This window comes from Scardinius erythrophthalmus, assembly GCF_964197995.2.
Source record: "Scardinius erythrophthalmus genome assembly, chromosome: 2".
NCBI lineage: Eukaryota > Metazoa > Chordata > Actinopteri > Cypriniformes > Leuciscidae > Scardinius > Scardinius erythrophthalmus.
In genome coordinates this window covers 12768398-12787650 of record NC_138222.1, presented here as the reverse complement: position 1 = coordinate 12787650, position 19253 = coordinate 12768398, and the positions used below count along the sequence as shown (strand labels likewise).

General features: G+C 40.0%; 1 protein-coding gene across 1 annotated transcript in view; it reads right to left on the bottom strand.

The window, feature by feature from the left end:
- LOC308685804 (phospholipid-transporting ATPase ABCA1) overlaps positions 1–19253 on the bottom strand; it is a gene marked incomplete at its 5' end in the record, with an annotated part of 250800 nt that overhangs the window by 186433 nt on the left and 45114 nt on the right. The window contains 2 exons of the mRNA XM_081357814.1: positions 1741–1880; positions 17191–17404. Coding sequence (XP_081213940.1) covers positions 1741–1880; positions 17191–17404 — 354 coding nt within the window. The remainder of the gene's footprint in view (positions 1–1740; positions 1881–17190; positions 17405–19253) is intronic.

The following is a 19253-nucleotide window of genomic DNA, read 5'->3' as shown; positions in this document are numbered from 1 at the left end:
GCGAAGTTACAATTTCATGAATCCAGCAGCAGCTCATCCCTGTGTGCGTGCTAAAACATGATAACTATGATAACTTAGGCCCTCCATTTCAAGCATACATAATCCAATGGATGTTCTTTCAATATTGCTGTATCCCATGAACAGGAAACAGATTAATACAGAAAAAAATCTGTACAATCACTGATTCAATTCTCTGTGGATTTCTCTTTTCTCTTCTGGGGTGTCAAAGTGCACAAACAAGCATAAACACATTTGCGATTCTGAGCTTGTTAAGTGCACATTCATCCTCGTTACACCAATTTACATCTCACGCAATACGAGTCTATGCTCTCTTTATTCAGGCTAAACCATGGCCATGTTTTTAAAAGATGCAGTGCACTAACTTCTCTTCTATGCGTATGTGTGGCGAGCAGGACGAGGCCGAGGGCCATGAGAGAACCGCGTGAGGCCGGTGGCATGATTAATGATGACCAATACTGTACCTGCGCGAGGCACCAGTCTTGTATCTCTCACGAAGGAGCGGAAGCATAAAAGGACGAGCGATGACATTGAAGGACGAGAGAGGACAGGCCTGGACTATTTTTGTTATGTTTCTGTTTTATTATGTGGCAGCAGTCGTCCGTGAGGGACTGCTGCCTTTACTTTCGTTTTGTTGTTTGTTTATTTTACATTATTAAAGCCACCTGTTACGACCCTGCGTTTTACTTGCTCTACTGGTGGCGTTGTTCTTCCATGAGAGCGCAGGAGATTGCACACACCTGTTCCCTGTTCACCACTTAATCAAGGAGAGGATAAAACATTGGCCTCCACCACTCTTCTTCACTTCGTCCAGGGGACTGACAGCCTTTGGAGAAGTCACTTGTTGCAAACCTTTATTTTGTCTACAGCCCATACCAACCTTTTCTCCTCCCCATCTGGATTATGATTTTTCCCCTTTGATTTTAAACCCTAGACTTCGTTATATTATTTTATCTGTATTTTGAAGACTAATAAAATCTTGCAAGTCATTATTTTAGTGTACTTGTATCCTTTATGTACGGTCGAAACTAGCTGGCCGTAACACACCCCTTAAAGGGTCATGAAACCCTAAACCAAATTTTCTGAGATTTTAACAGAGGTATGTGTGTTGAACACCAGTGAAGATGTTAGCATCTGTTAGATTTAATAGTTGGGGGAAAATGGTTAAATGTTATTTTTCTCCGCTTTTTTCGTCTTCCGGGTTTAAAATCTTCATCGAGTCTACATCACAGGCTGTGAGGTGGCAGAGCACTGTAGCCACTGATCTATATATAGATTAACTATTTTTGACTGTCAAAATGCCGACGGACACAGCTACAGTGAGTTGTTCTAAATCTTTATTTTTAGTAAACTCTGTGTACACAAACAATGTTCTCAAAGCTCAAGTTCATGTGTAGAGCCCCGGTGATACTTCCAGCAAAGTTTCATGTTGTGTCGAGCCTTCTTAGTGTTTTAAAAATAGCGATTTTGATGCTATCATAGAAGTGCCCCTAGCACTCCCATTCAAAAGGCAATTTGACCGAAAAACTAAAATACGGTCAAACTTAAAAGTGGCGTTTCCATTCTAATTATGCTTTTAAACGGAAGTTTGCCTCGGGTAGATTAACAAAAAACCTTAGATTTAATTTTGGCGAGAGTTACCCTTTAAGGTTTGCCGGTTCCCACCTCCTTCTTCCCATAACAACGAACTTTGCTACAGTATGTTTTTGTTTGTGTGCGTACCTCTGTAACGATGCTCCGCGTAACATTTGTGTCAGGCGTGTAGAGGATTTTTCCTTGCAGAAAGGGCCTGAAGGTTCTCCAGAACAGACGCAGACTGAACGAGCTCTCCAGTGTGTCCGTCAAGTTTTTACAGAACTCACCTGCAAAGAAAGAAGAGTGGATATACATTAAAAGAACATTACTGAAGAAGCAGATTCAGATGCACACAAGCTCAGACTCAAGCTTTGACTCCAATAATGTTCTTCTCGAGCATCAAGCAAGCACTGTTTCTATTTATCATATTTGATGAGCTCTCTGTATGTTTGTTGATCAGTGTGATCATAATGGAATTATAAAATCTGAGCATTGTATGACTGTGTGTCTTTAGGAGACTTGGATTGAATAGCTTGATTCATATGGATTAGTTTTACGATGCATTCAACATTTTAAATTTTTCATGGATGCATTGGAAAATGATAAGAGAATAACCATAAAAAGTACTTTTATTAGTTGAAATTAAATAAACTTTAACTGAAATAAAATAAAATATCAAAAAAACTTTTGCCAAGGCAGCATTTCTCATTTTCATGTAATTTAACTTGAAGTACTAAAATAACTCAAACTAAAACTAAAATTTATAAAAACTATGTAAACAAAAACAAAATAAGTAAAATTTTAATACATTTTATATAAATTAATATATATATATATATATATTCATCAGTTCTTCAGAAGCTCTTTGTTCACTTACTCAAATGCTCACAGACAACCAGCAACAATTTAACCTACAAACAATTTAGACTTCATCTTAAAAATCTGGCACAGATTCATACTGAAAATCAAGATTAGACTCAGATTTAACCCTCAAATTTATGCACTTCAGTGCCTTCATGTATAGAGAAAGCAGAACAGGCATATAAAGGCATTTCTACCCAGTCAGATACACTCTTCCATGTTTTCCCAATAGAAAAGCAATAACCACTCTGTGCTCTAGCTGTGCCACAAAATCATTGCTTTAATTTGATTGAGCGAATGTGCAGCCCTTAGGTGAGACCTCATTCCAGGTAGGACATTTCAGTGTAAAATTCTCCTTTTTTTGCTAGTGCTGAAAGTCTGCAGTGATGTAATGATCAGGGAAAGGATTGATAAAATCAACAAGAGCACAATTTTCACATAAAATATGCCAAAATAAAAGTAACTATACTCTTATTCTCACAATTAAGAATGAGTGTTATGCATAAATGCTCGTAAGTTTGAAGACCGGGTCTTAGTTCATAAAGTATTTAGAGCTAACACTAATAACCTAGTTAGGAGTTGCAAAATGGCTGTTTAGCATTGATGTGTTGAATGCAGTTAAATTTGATTTGAAAGAAATAGTTCATAGTTGAGTCAATACAAAGGCTTATTTTTATTTTATTTTTTTGCATAACATTTTTCTTTAGCAGTTGTAAAATGTGATTTTTAATCTATAAAAACCACTAATGAGAGTTGGGGGGTAATGCATTACGAAAAACGTGTTTTTTGGGGCAGTCGTAGTCTCAGCCTCGGACTAGTGACGCCCACGGACTGTTGGCTGAACGTCTGAAGCATATGGCATAGTGACACACTTTTCTGGAAACACTTCAGGAGTTTCGAAGTCGTGATCTGATTGGTTGAATTCTACAGGCTGTCCAGGAGACGTGTGTGACGCGTTCTCCAACAGTCCGCCTGGAAACAAATGCTGTGACGCCAAAACCCCTTGTGGAAGAGGAACACCGTAGTGTTTATAACTGTGACAATGAGCGCTTACCAGGATCAACTAAATGCTGGATTTTCAAAAGTATGTGAAGTTCACGGCTCCATTGTTGCAGTAAACTTGCATAACCTTCTTGAATGGATAATTTATAATTTGCACGCCGGTCTGTTATTGCAGGGACATCGACATTATATTGTCATGCCACTAAACATGACACAGAACAAAACAACTGTCACACTGTGTCCTAACTACACGCAACGTGCGATAAAAGGTATCTTTAAAATGTTAATCAGAGTTTTTATACTAACCAGCCACGATGGCGACACGTGACGATTGTTCTCTTACGAGAGGTTCTCTCGTATTGCGTAAGTTGCTTTTCTCGAGATATGAAGCCAAAAAATTATCCTTAATTTTTGTATTTATTGTCAACGCAGCGCAGCAGCCAGCAGACCCATAGCAGGCTATCTAGCGTGCTCATTGGCTGCCCTGCGGTGACTACCACTGAGCCCTGCGTGACGTCACGCCCATAGAGGGCGCTTTGAATGGGAGAATGGCCCGCCAGAATTTGAGTGGCTTAGCGTATAAAAGGACGGGCTCGGGAGCTGCTTCTCTGATTTTACTACGCATGTTCTAAAGAGAGAAACCCGTAATTTAGAGCGTAAATGGAAACAAACTAATTTAGAGGTCTTTAGAATCGCATGGAAAGACAGTATGTCACGTTATAAAAAGGCCCTAAAAGCGGCCAGGGCTGAGCATCTCCGCAAACTAATAGAAAACAACCAAAACAATCCTAGGTTTTTATTTAACACCGTGGCTAGACTAACAAATAAACAGATGTCACCTGAACAAAATATTCCGTTACAGTTTAGTAGTAATGATTTCATGAAGTTCTTCACTGAGAAAATAGAAAGCATCAGAACCACAATTGTAAACGTTCAATCCTCAATCGCGCCTTATAATACTATAGAACAAAAAGAGTTAAATAAACTTATCACCTCATCTAAAACAACAACATGTTTATTAGATCCTATACCAACTAAACTACTGAAAGAAGTGTTACCTGTAGTGGAAGAGCCTCTCCTCAATATTATTAACTCATCTTTAAATTTAGGTCATGTTCCAAGAACATTTAAATTGGCAGTTATAAAACCTCTCATTAAGAAACCACAATTAGACCCACATAATCTAGCAAATTATAGACCCATTTCAAATCTTCCTTTTATGTCTAAAATACTAGAAAAAGTTGTATCCGCCCAACTGGGCTCTTTCTTGCAAGAAAATTATATCTATGAAAAGTTTCAGTCTGGATTCAGACCGCAACATAGCACTGAAACTGCGCCCGTTAAAATCACAAATGATTTACTATTAGCTTCTGACCAAGGCTGTATCTCAAAGTCCCCGTGAACCGGAAGTTGCAAACAACTTTTCTCCAGTGTTATGACGTATTTCCCAGTGAAATGGAATATTGAACAGAGGGCAGGGTTTTACTCTAGCGCTCCTCCTCTCCATCTCTGCTCATAGCAGACTAACGGTTTGAAGGGAGTGGTTAAGCGTTTTCAAACCAAGCCGTCAAACCTACGTCATCAGAAAAAGAAGCCATTCCAGACCCGGAAGTAACTTCTCAGATTTTGATTAAAGATTACCATGGTAATTTTTTTTATTTTATTTTTATTTTTATATTTACACGGATTAATATTTACAAGGATTAATTGTTCACCACAAGACTAGTAATATGCGCTAACAAAGTAAATAGGGTCAATTTTGATTTCATGGGGACTTCAATACTAGTTTTACTTGATCTTAGTGCTGCGTTCGATACTATAGATCACACAATACTCTTAGATCGACTACAAAATTATACCGGTGCTCAAGGACAAGCATTAAGCTGGTTCAGATCATACTTATCTGACCGCTACCATTTTGTCTATTTAAATGGAGAAAAATCGATCATAACTCCAGTAAACTATGGAGTGCCGCAGGGATCTGTGTTAGGCCCTCTGTTATTCTCAATATATATGCTGCCACTTGGAAATATTATAAGGAAACATGGAATTAGTTTCCATTGTTATGCTGATAACACTCAAATCTATATTTCATCATGGCCAGATGAAAACGCTAAATTATCCAAATTGACAGAGTGTGTTAAAGATATAAAAGATTGGATGACGCGCAATTTTCTTTTATTAAATCCAGACAAGACAGAGGTACTAATCATCGGTTCAAAAAACCACCCACAAAACCTCTCACACAACAACGTTAACATAGTAGGATGTCCTGTTACTTTATCCTCTACAGTAAAAGACCTGGGTGTTATATTAGACTGCAACCTGTCTTTTGAAAATCATATTTCATATATTACAAGAACAGCCTTTTTCCACCTTAGAAACATTGCTAAGCTACGTAACATGCTATCAGTTTCTGATGCAGAAAAGTTAGTTCATGCATTCATGACCTCGAGACTAGATTACTGTAATGCTTTATTAGCTGGTTGTCCTGCATCCTCAATAAACAAGCTACAGTTAGTCCAAAATGCCGCCGTTAGAGTTCTTACTAGATCAAGAAAATATGATCATATAACACCAATTTTATCATCACTACATTGGTTACCTATAAAGTTCTGTATTAATTACAAGGTATTGCTACTGACTTATAAAGCCCTAAACGGCTTAGCTCCAGTCTATTTAACGGATCTTCTATCGCCTTATAATCCACCGCGCTCTTTAAGATCACTAAATTCAAGGCTTTTGGTCATACCTAGGATATCTAGGTCCACCAAAGGAGGGAGAGCATTTTTACATTTAGCTCCAAAACTCTGGAATAGTCTTCCTGATACTGTTCGCTGCTCAGACTCGCTCTCCCAGTTTAAAACCAGATTAAAGACGCATCTCTTCAGCCAGGCATTCATATAATACTTTTAATCTTACAGTTAAATCCGACCTCTAGTTTATAAACGCCAGAGGAGAACTGGCCGCCGACTGAGCCTGGGTTCTCCCGAGGTTTTTTTTTTCTCCATTAGGTCACCTGATGGAGTTTTTCGGTTCCTTGCCACTGTTGCCTTTGGCTTGCTCAGTTGGGGATATTTGGGGATATTTAATTTAATTAATCAATCAACAATACTATTGATCAGCATTACCAAACGTGGACGTTTTCCACTAGAAACAAACATTGATGTATTATTTTAATTTAATACTGTGAAGCTGCTTTGATACAATCTGTATTGTGAAAAGTGTTATATAAATGAACTTGACTTGACTTGATTTTCATCTCTCCAGCGAAGCTCTCCGCATCGCTGGATCTTTGAGAGAAGCCGCCGCCGTCGAAGCAAGCGACAGTGCAAGCAGAGGACAGCGCCCGAGGAAGCCGGACGATTATTCGCCGCCTTTAGCCATCCGTACCTGCTACGCTATCCGGCGTCATATCCTTTTTCTGCTGTGTGTGTTCGCCGCTGCGACACACACTCTCTCTTCTTCTAAAAGAGAAATTTCCTACGAGGCGTTGTTTCAAATGCCTCGCACCACTCACTTCCCGCTCTCTCTCCCTCTGTTCGAGCCGTGCAAACTGCGCTGTTCACAAGTGATGTCAAGAGGCGAACGGTCACGGGGCTAGCTTTCTCGCTCTCTCTCCCTTTGTTTGAGCCACGCAAACTGCGCAGTTCACAAGGCATGTCAGAAGCGGACGGTCACAGGGCTAGTTTTCTTTACGTCAACAAGAAAGCTACCCCGTCCTTGTGCCCTGTTCGCGCGTCACTCACCAGCGAAAGGAGAAAAGAGAGTGTTTTATCCCCCGAGGCTGGACCAACCACCATTTCTCACACATTTCTCAGTCCCCTTTTAAATTCAGGCGATTGGAAATATCAATATGGCAGTAAACGAGCCTGTTATAATACATGCACGCCTGCAAACAAATGCCGATGCAAAACATGATGGCGCTCTCTGGTTACTCGCCCCTCTTCCCGCTCTCTCTCCCTTTGCTTGTGCCACGCAAACTGCGCCGTTCACAAGGGATGTCAGAAGCGGACGGTCACGGGGCTAGCTTTCTTTACGTTACAAGAAAGCTACCCCCCCTCTCGTGCCCCGTTCGCGCGCGTCACTCACCGGCGAAAGGAGAAAAGAGAGTGTTTTAGTCCCGCCGAGGCCGGACCAACCTCCATTTTTCACAAATTTCTCAGTCCCCTCCTAAGTTCAGGCGACTGGAAATATCAATATTGCAGTAAACGAGCCTGTTACAATACATGCACGCCTGCAAACAAATGCTGTCACAAGACATGATGACGCTCTCTGGCTATTCGCCTATTACGACCCCTCTTCCCGCTCTCTCTCCCTTTGTTTGAGCCGCGCAAACTGCACCGTTCACAAGGGATGTCAGAGCGGACGGTCACAAGCTATGTTCAGCACCCCGCGTGCCTCACTCACTGGCGAAAGGAGGAGAGAGAGTGTTTTTAGTCCCGCCGAGGACGGACCAACCTCCAATTCTCACACATTTCTCAGTCCCCTCTTAAGTTCAGGCGGCTGGAAATATTAATATTGCAGTAAACGAGCCTGTTATAATACATGCACGCCTGCAAACAAACGCCGACACAAAACATGATGACGCTCTCTTATATGCTTGCGCTAACTGAAAGTTTATGTGTTTTCCCCCTGTGGCTCAGTGGCGAAATCTTAGGCTTTCGCGCCAGAGACCCGTGTTCGAATCCTGGCTCTGGCGGCAGATAAATATTATGCTGTTCGCTTCTCCGAGCTCGCGGCCAGCTTTCTTACATACAGAAAGTGAACCCGCCTCTCGCACCCTCCCGCTCACATGATGGTGCTCGAGTATTTATGAGCGTCTAAACATGAGCCTTCAAAGCATTTCGCTCTGTCAGTCCCCTTAAGAAAGGCTACTGCAGAAGTGTATTTTGCAGTCAACGAGCCGGTAATACAACCCGCTCGCCTGCATGCAACCGCCGTTTTTATGGCGACCCAGAGAAATCTCAAAAAGTGTAATATCTGGTTATCCAGCTCATGCCGTTGGTGTTTTAAGTGTAGAAAATGTGCCCACGTCTCAGTGTTCACCCCTACACACAAGCACGATAACCGCTATGTCTCTCACTCTCACAGAGCCCACTCTCATAAAGCTAGCAAATGCCGCTCGAGTGTTAGATGTAGGAAATATGCCCACGACCCTGTGCCCACACCTACTCACTGCCTGTTCTGTTACACGGCCAAAACTGCCTCATACCGGTCATATCATGAATGTAAGTCCTGTGCCCGCTCACAAGCGCTCACACTTACTGACACACACTTGTCGACACAGCGCGCACGCCGTGTTCAACACCTGGCCGCGTCTTTCCAGAAGGGCAGCATCACTCTTCTGAAAACATTTCAGAGAATGCTGGGCTGTACGGCGTCAGCTGCAGCAGGGCTTCAGTTGGGCTTACTGCATATGCGCCTGCTGCAATGCTGGCTGAATGCTCGAGTGCCTCACCGAGCCTGTGCTTCCGGCGGCATACGAATCAGAGTGACCCAGGGCTGCGTTTCAGCCCTGGAGCCCTGGTTAGCGGCCGACTGGTACCAGCGGGGAGTGACGATGGGAGCTGTCTCGTACCGAAAGGTCATTTCGACGGACGCCTCCAACTTAGGTTGTGGTGCTCCTTTCGAGGGCAGGCCGGTCTTTGGCCTGTGGTCAGACCGGGAGAAACGCCTTCATATAAACTGTCTGGAGATGATAGCGGTCGAGAACGCGCTGAAGCGTTTCCTCCCATACATACGGGGCCACCACGTTCTAGTCCGTACGGACAACATGTCTGTGGTGTCCTACGTGAACCGCTAGGGCAGTGTCAGATCCAGGAATCTCTGCGATCTAACAGAACGCCTCCTCGTTTGGGCTCAGCACTCGCTACGCTCGCTGAGAGCCACGCATGTGCCGGGCCACCTGAACGATGGCCCAGACAGACTGTCCAGGGACAACGTTTCCCCGGAAGAATGGTCCCTGCATCCTCAGACAGTCCAGTTGCTATGGCACCTTTTTGGCAAAGCGGAAGTTGACTTTTTTGCGTCAAAAGACAACGCTCATTGCCCAAGGTTCTTTTCAAAGAACGAGGACGCGCTGGCCCAAACCTGGCCCAGCTGCCAATTGTATGCTTTCCCTCCGATCTCGCTGTTACCACAGGTAATTAAAAATCAGGGAAGCGTGCCACTCGGTGCTCCTCATAGCCCCGCAATGGGAGAACCAAACCTGGTTCCCAGAGCTGATGCGGCTGTCCGATTCCGGTCAGGAGAGATCTTCTCTCTCAAGCCGGTGGCTCAATTTGGCATCCCGATCCAGAGCGCTGGTCTCTGCATGCATGGATAATCAACGGATACCCGTTGCCTTGCCAGAAGGGGTTGTGAACACGATCACGCAGTCTAGAGCTCCTTCTACGAGAAGGCTATACGCATCTAAATGGTCTGTGTTCTCCAAATGGTGCGCCGACAAAAATCTAGACCCACGAACTTGTGGGGTCTCGTAGGTGCTTTGCTTCCTTCAAGAGCTGTTGGATGAGGGCAGGTCCCCCTCCACGCTCAAAGTGTATGTTGCGGCTATTGCAGCGTTTGCGGAGTCGACGCGCGGCCAGTCAATAGGAAGGAACGAGCTCATCATCCGCTTCCTTAGAGGAGCCAGGAGGATGAATCCCCCGCGACCCCCGTCGGTTCCTATTTGGGATCTTTTTTTTGGTCCCAGAGGCCCAGAAAACATATCCCTTTGAACCATTAGATTCCATGGATCTAAAATACCTCTCACTCAAAACCGCTTTTCTGATAGCCCTTTCATCAGTCAAACATGTAGGGGATCTACACGCACTATCTGTTAGCGCTGCGTGTCTCGAGTTTGGACCAAATGACTCTAAAGTCATCCTCAAACCGAGACATGGTTATGTCCCCAAGGTGATTGGCACTCCCTTCAGAGCGCAGGTCATCTCTCTATCGGCTCTGCCAGCATCCATAATGTTTTTAAGGACCCCCGCGTCAGACGTTTTTTTTCTGACGTCATGACGCACGAGTCTATCTTGATATTCTGCTCAACCGCCATTTTCTTTTTCTCTCCGGACTCGGATGAAAAAGATAGGTTGGAAGTTTGTTTTAATTAATATACTCGAAAATGCAACTTTTGGACGTGTGTTTTAGTCGTTTATGAGTTAATTGTTGAAAATGTTGTTTGTGAACCTGAATACTAACGAAATCATAATAAACTGAATTTTTTAACGTACGTTTGCAATATAGCATTATATAATATGTTATATGTACAAGATGTTATATTTACTCGTTTGTTTTATAAAAATGTGTTTAGATCAGTTTAGATCTTGGGAGTAAGTTATGTGTATAAAATAATTGTAAAATTGATGCACCCTTAACCATCTGTGCCGCGCTAGATATTGGAAATGCTTTGGGCGGGAAGTGCTCAGGCAGTGGGACAAACTGCCTGAATTTGAATTCCTGCAGTATAATATTGGGTTTGCTTTTAAAGTAATGTTTGTCTGTTCTTTTATTTGTCTTTGAAACATTAGCTCTGATTTATTCATCGACTTTTTTGCCCAAAATGATGATGAAAGTCTGTGATGAAAGTCATTGGTTGCGTCTCAATCAGCTCCCTAGTTCAGTAATCAGGGCACTGATCAGGGAGTCAGCCCATTGACTGATTCCCTGATCAGTGCCCTGACTACTGAATTAGGGAGCTGATTGAGACGTACACATTGTGCTTAACGCTAGCTTCATTTGCTTAGCTCGAGGCGTTTCATCCAGGAAAAAATTTCAGGGTTTTCTTCAGTAGAAAATTATGATTTTTTTTTTATTTTTTTTAGAAATAGTAGTATTTTCACAACTAATTAATTACTTGACCTGCAGCAAACCATTTTCTGTCACTTAAATACTACAACATTTTTCTCCCCTTAGGACCGAAAGCTTTTTAAATGTTTGACGACTGAGGACACTTTGCTATAACGTTACATGGTAACGTTAATTTTTAAAAGTAATTTAAAAAAGTAATAAAAGTAATTTTTATTAATTTAAGTAATTTCTAATTTCTTCTCTAATTAATAATAGAGACACAGTTGACGGTACCCATTGACTTCCAGTATTATTTTTTTCCTGTTATGGAAGTCAATGGGTACCGTCAACTGTCTGGTTACCAACATTCTTCAACACATTTTCTTTTGTGTTCAGCAGAAGAAAGAAACTCATACAGGTTTGGAACAACTTGAACTATTTTTGTGTGAACCATTCCTTTAATTGTTTTTAGGTGGCTCATTTAAGGGCATAACCACTATGTTTTTATATTTATTTTTATAAATGTATTAGTGGCTCAGTTTTGAGCATAATGCAGTGCAAAGACAACTTTGCAAAAAGACTGTTAATGGAATGGATGTTAAGTGTGTCAGTAAATGAAATTTCATTGGCACAACAAATATGAACAGTTTGTAATGATTTCTCAAAAATTGTAATGTGGAAAATACTTTAGCATATAAAATGAATTAATGTTAATAAATATTTCTAAAGCAATTTGAGTTTTGTGTGATTGACTTATAGCCTGGGTTTCCCCATGCTGCCTTGAGCGCAGCGCGATTTTATTCACGCTGCTAGGCAGTCTGGACACCATGGACCAGATTTTCCCCTGAAAAAGAGAACCAATCACAGAACGGGGAGGGAGCAGCAAGACGATGACGACGTCTATGCGACACACCGAAGCAGTGTGTTTATTTATGGATCCAACATGACAGACGTAAAAATATATGCATATTTTTAGGAACACATCTACAAAAATATGCCTGTTTTTCAAGTTGATAAAATAATTTAAAATCCACATCATTTTATTTGTGCCGACGCGCCACGTCCTCCCAGGATCTATAACGTTACCTAGGCTACTTTCGCTTTTAAAAAATCCTCATAACCGTGCACGCGATCTGCAGTCGTCGAGATGGATGCTGAGGAGTTGAAGAAAAGTCCAGTGTGTGGGAGAAATTTGGAGTTATCTGAAGAAAATATTGTGCAGGGCGTGTTTGAACCCAAAATTGTCAGATGTAGACTAGACGAAATTGCGTGGCAGATATAGGGTTGTAGCCGCGTCTGTTCGACTGGTAAAATTTGATAAGGCTACTCAGTTATGTGGTAATGTTAGCCATGTTCTTCATGTACCGGCCTTTTGACAGCTTCGGCTGAAGTTGACCTTGTGTTAATTGTCGTGTAATAACTTCTGTATGACCTGGCAATAAACATATTTGTAAGTGTGTCTATAATGTGATAGTCTAAACTGATTTTATTTCGGGGCGGGTCGGGTGTCGGTTCTATTTTAAGCGGGTCGGGTGCAGATTTTTAATCAACAGTTAGTGCTGCTGTCGGGAAACGGGTCGGGTGCAGTTTTAAGCACTGCGGGTGCGGATTTACAAAATCAAACCCGTGCAGGACTCTGGAGTACACATAAATCTCTGACCCATCGTCGTCTTCTACGTTGAATATCTGTCGCTCTACATACGTCATCTGGTATAATTGAAACGATTGGCTATGAGCTACGTACAGGCGCATTTGATAGACATTTGGAGCGCCCAATAAACGGCTCTGAGCATTCGTAAACCACGCCTCAAATACGAGAAAATGAACATGTGGTTCCCAGACCACGTCTTAAAGAGAAAGAGGTCTGACGTTAGCCAGGCTAATTGACTTAGTGAAATTAAGATAAAGTATTATAATTTAAGTTGAGAAAACGTTTTTTTTTTTTTTTTTAAGTTGATCCAACTGTAGGAAAAATGTATACATTTAAGTTGGAATGCAGTGAAATTAAGTTAGACTAAAGTAAATAATAGGATTGAATGACTCAAATAATATAAGTGTGATTGACCTAGTGAAATTAAGTTGATAAAACGTGATAATTTAATTTGAGAAAACGTAATTTTTTTAGGTGTTACCAATTGAAGTAATTTTTTTAAGTTGATCCAACTGTTCACTTTTTACGGCTATAGCCGCTGAGTTGCAACTTCTTCAGGTGCTTCTCCATCCGGATCAGATTCTGGGTCAAACTGGAAAGCTTGAACAACTGCGTGTCTACGAGCCATTGCGATACATCCACTCACTGTAAACATTAGCGCATGGTACTGTGGCCGCAAGCTGGTCAAGGCCACACCCCCACCTCCATCTTGCCCCTCTCCTACTTATTAGCATTTAGCCTGGAGAAGAAGATGGAGTTGGTGAAAAGTAAACTTGCCGCAGGTGAATTCACCGTCACTACTACAGGAGTGGGAAAATCAGAGGTCTGGAAAGTTGTTTGTATTGCTAAAAGGCATGAACATTAAAGGTTGATTTAAATTCCCGTCTGCTGGTCATGATAATACGTGTATGAGAAAAAGAAAAAAAATTATCGTCGGGAAGATAATTCATGATGATGTGTCGGGTTACATCGGGTCCGGGCTTTAAAAGCCACGGGCCGGGTCGGGTCGGGTTGTAATTTTCAGGCCCGTTGAGAACTCTAATTTATGCATGAATCTTGTTCTTAACTGTAAAAAGAGCGAAAACGTTCATTCTTTGAATTTTGAGAAACTTGAGGATATGTCTCAAAGTGGCTTTATAAATGTCACCCTATGTGAATAAAGCAAACAATTTGCTTGTTTTGTATTTTATTTATTGAGTTCTACACTATTTTACCTTTTCAAATGCTTTTCTTTTGTCTGTTCATTGCACATTGCTGAACTCGCTCACAGAAAAGCCTTGATCTCAGTGGGCCTAAACCTCTTGAAATAAATGCAAAACAAATGAAATGCATCACAGGATGACAAATCACCACCTTCACTCTCATGCACAGCTACATCATGACATTTCCAAACCACTGAGAGTGATGTGAGCACAGACTCAATCCCTGGGCTACTGACTATGATGAAATCAGTTCTCCTCAAAACTATATGATGTAACATTAGCCGGAGCATCAGCACAAACAAAAGTACAAAACCACCCAGCAGACACAAACACCTAAGGAATATCAAGGCCACACATTTTTTTTTTTTTTCAGATTTATGTATATACTATTATAGTATTTATTAACATTTTGAGCATTTATTTATACATTTTCAGTTTTCATTTGATTTTAAGTTTTAATAATTTAGTTTATTTTTATTAAGTGTTTAAATATTTAGCTTTAATTTATTATTTCAGGTTTAATTTTAGCAAGTTTAATACTTTAACTTAAACATATTTCTGTTTAATTTAAGTTTTTCATCTAATATTTACTGCAGCTTTATTTCACTGAATGATAACCATTTTTTACTGTTTTACAACACTGCAAACACTAAACCAAACATCACTAAACAAATAATGGCTCAAAATGTGCAAGCTAGACAGGCTAGAGGGAAATAGTTAGATTTTATACAATAAGGGACACTCTTAATATCTCTAAACTACACACCAATTGCAATGTAAATAAAACACTGGCTGCATAAGACAAATATTTCACAGTCCCAGTGTATGCCTGCAGGTATATGTATCTGAATGAAAAAGATAATTACTGCTTGACTGAAATAAGTGCATTTGAGAATTAAACAGCATCTGAGATGCAATCACTTTGATTCCAGACAATATGACTTCCATGGCACTTACTGGTTCTTGTTTTTTTTTCATAGTGTAAGAGCATCCAACGACACACCAGAGGAACGTTCTGCAGATTTACTGAAAGATCAACTGTGTAACTGAATCTCATAACGGAGTTAAATTCTCCATTATGTACAGCAGATGCACAAACGCACAATCTGTGTTTCATAATGCATCTGTTTGCACTCCCACTAGAGAGACGCCAACGTGCCTCATCGACTGACACATTCACTGTCTGGATTCCCAACGACGCTCGTGTACAATCCCGGCACACCAAATTCAGAGAGAAAGTACAATCCCATTAGCATGCAAACAGGGCCGGAAAGCCATCAAAACAGAATACAGCACAATGCAACACGGTTTTTGTGATTTGTGGTGTCAGAACAACAGAAAGCCACAGCAGGCCGAGGCAGAGCTTGGGGAGAAACAGCCAATCCTATTTACTGGAGTTTCAAAAAGAAGGTAATTAACGGAACAACCCAACAGTGTCACTAATTAACTCAGTCCTCCTGATATTCAACCACACAGAAGCGCTCTGTACAAACACACCAGCACTGCGAGAGCCGAGGCATTGTAAACAAACAAACAGCATCACAGGAAGAAACATCTACAGCCTCTGCGCTGATGCGACTCTCGCCTTCTGCTGAGTCAGAAAGTACTGCGGATCCATTTGATCCAGTTCTCAAATTGAACTCAAATGATCTGCCGGGAATGGTTAGCAGCTCAGTGGAGTGGAAAATGATCCCTGAATAATGACTTAAATTTTGGTTCTTTCATAAAACTTCACAATCACGTATGTTTAAAGTAAAGAAGTACTGTTGTATTACAAATTTATTAAATGTTTAATTTAGATTCCAATATAAACTGAGAAAGTTTAGCAGCGGTTATGACGATTATATCAAGAGATTTCTGCCAGTCCTGTTCTCTAAATGAGTCAATGGCTGAGACTTTCACCCTCACCCTTTGTCTTTATGCATTTCCTGACAATTAAGCTCAATGTACAGCTGTGCTTTTGTCTCCGTGATCATGTGAAGGTATGGGTGATACTGTCAGGCTGATTGGATCATTTGAATGATAGTGTTATGCTAATTAGGTCTGTTTCTCTTGTGCAAGCCAGATAACCTGCCAAACTGGTTTTCACTTGATTGAATCAAATCATCCCTCTGCTTTGTTTGAATTTTGTCTCCACCTCCAAAAGTCCCTCCCCCTTGGAAGGTATATAACTTACAATGTATAATGTTTGAGTTAGACTTGATGAACTACAGACTTGGAAGAATAAATCTCTTCTGCTTATAAGATCCATCTCAAGTTTCCTGGTCTTGCTTCGATGAAGGAATAAAAGTTTCCAACAGTACACTTTAGCATACTTCTAATATACTTAAGAGTGAACTGAATGATGTTTTCAGGCACATGATTGCATGTTAATTGCAATTTAATGGAAATGTTTTATAGTTCAAATTTTAAATAAGTTAAGAGTGCTTAAGTGCATCTTAATATGTAATTTCAAAATAACTTGCATTTATGGTACAACAAAATATACTTTAATGCCATTTCTGTTTCTATTTTAAAGTTTTTGATTTTGATGTTGCAATTTAGTTTTCTTTTTAAATATATTCATTTTAAATAATAATAATATAATAATTCAATATAATAATGTAATATTGAATAAGTAGATGTGCTCTAGTATGTTAGTCAACACATCAAAATAAATGTACTTCTTCAAAGCACAAGAAAATATTTTTTAACCAAAATTATGTGAAATGCACGATAAAGTAAAACCTTTAGTTTGAAATGATTACAAATTGCACGTTTTATGTGCGTGTAAAGAAACAGCCACGAAAGTGGACTCTCTTTAAGTACATTTAAGTGGCTTTTATTTAATTTATATTATATTATCTGCAAGTACAGTTTTTTAAAAAATTACATTTAAGATTTGAAGATCACTACACGTGCACATTAAATACAATTAAGTTCACTTATTTTTCGCAAGGGATTAAATAATAATATCATAATAGCCCACTTGAATAATATCAAGTCCCATTATTTTCCTTTGAATATTCCATTTCACAAAGAAGTATGTCACACAATGATCGTTACTGGTAAATGCGTTATCGGATTTAAACTGTCCTATTAGATTAAAAAATCAGCTCTTACTGGTGTTAGTGCTGGTTGCATTGGTGTTGTCGGCTGTTGCAGCCCGTGTGTTCTGTTGGTCTGATTCTGTTGACACGGTCCTCACAACAGCTCTGCTGGTGTTATTGGTGTCATCTGTTCCACACATCAGCTGACTGAGGCTTCCAAATGGATCGGACCTGAAGTCCAAAGTGTCTACCGCACTTAGCAGCGCTGAAGACCCAAACTTAGACATCTGAGTGAAAAAAAAAAAAAAACATATCACAGGAAAATCTCCACATATACACATTCAGAAATGACTCTTATGTTCACCAAGACAGCATTTGTTTGAACAGAAAATACAGTAAAAATGGTAATAATACAGTTTGAATGTAATGTATTCCTGTGATACAAAGCTGAATTTTCAGCATCATTACTAAAGTCTTCAGTCACATGATCCTCCAGAAATCATTCCAATATGCTGATTTTCTGCTCAAGAAAGCAGTCGTGCGGCTGCATATTTTTGTGGAAACCGTGATACATTTCTTTCAGGATTATTTGATGAATAGAAAGTTCAAAAGAACAGCGTTTATTTAAAATGCATATCATAAAGGTCTTTGATCAATTTAATGTGCCCTTGCTGAATAAAAGTATTAATTTATTTTAAGAAAAAAAAATAAAAAAAACTCACACACACACACTTTTGAACAGTAGTGTACTTAGTTTGCTTTATTATCTGCATGAAGCATTTGCATTACACTATCTGTGACCCATAAGCAGAAAAGACCTGAACCATTGTTTCTTTGGGACACTGTTTTTGTCTTTTTGTCTGGGCAAGAAGATGCAATAAAAACTAGCTTTAGAAAACATACTGCATACACACTTCTGGTGAACATTTGTCCATCCCATAACTGAATATTATGGCGTAATGTCATTAATTAATGCCATTAATGTCTTGTTCACGGCATGTCTGCGTAATACAAGTCCATCTGTGCTTTGCATCTGTTGGCCTGGCGGCTAAGCCGGCTAATGCCAAACCATGAAAAGGTGAAATGGTTTTTGGTACGTGATCAAGACACCACCTTCATAATCTAAACAAAAAGTGTAAAATGTGTTTCAGTCTCACTCAACGAGCATAACAGACATAAAGCCTGTTCACTCAGAACGAAGGTGACAGCTGTTGTGTTAATACCAAATGACACGGTATATTACTTTCCAGCAAACTTCCAGCTGATTTTATTTATATAGCCATGCAAACAGTAATGGACTGCACAGAAGCATGGGTAATAGAGCACAACAGTGACGGCCCACTTTTTCAGTGCCCTTGGTTCCTTAATTATTTTCTCATTTATTTTCTCCACTCCACATTCAGAAAAGTATTCACTACAGAGCTAAAATCCTTGGACCAAACCAACCAGCTCTCAGATGAATAGCACCATATATTACTATTAAAAAGTATTCAGTATAATGTTATATACTACGCAAAAAAAATATATAATACATTTAAAGTTTATTGCAAACAAAAAAAGTAGCTTGAGAGTGTACAGAGATCCGATTACATAATTTGCAATGCTATATGCAAATGGCAGTCACATTGATTTGCAACAAAGAAAGTAAAGTATGGTGCAAGACAATTTCAGTTCTTTTGCGAGGAAATGAACAACTCTTCCTATGAAGCCTTGCAAATGACGCAACTGATTCTGAAACAGAGAGTACAATACCAAACCCTTAACATTGACATCTGTACTCAAGTTCGGAGGCCAAGAGGGCTGCATTTAAACCACATTAAATGCAAAGGGCCACAAATTACAATTTGTATCATAAGACTTTTATTTAGGCCTCCTTAAGTAGTTTTACTGAGTATTTACAAGTGCAGTTTATTATCTAGCTAAGTCTTACTAGTCCTACATGGATTGTTAAATGTTGTCCCATTTAAAATGTCACTGAACATGAAAAAAATGGCATTTAAAAATAAAAGGATTAATAGTTTGTCTTACTGTATTCTTAAAGGAGAACTCCGGTCAATTTTAACATTGAGCTCATTTTATTGTACATTTGGAGTGCTGTCAATACAGAGAACAACGACAAAAATCGGTGTTGCCTAC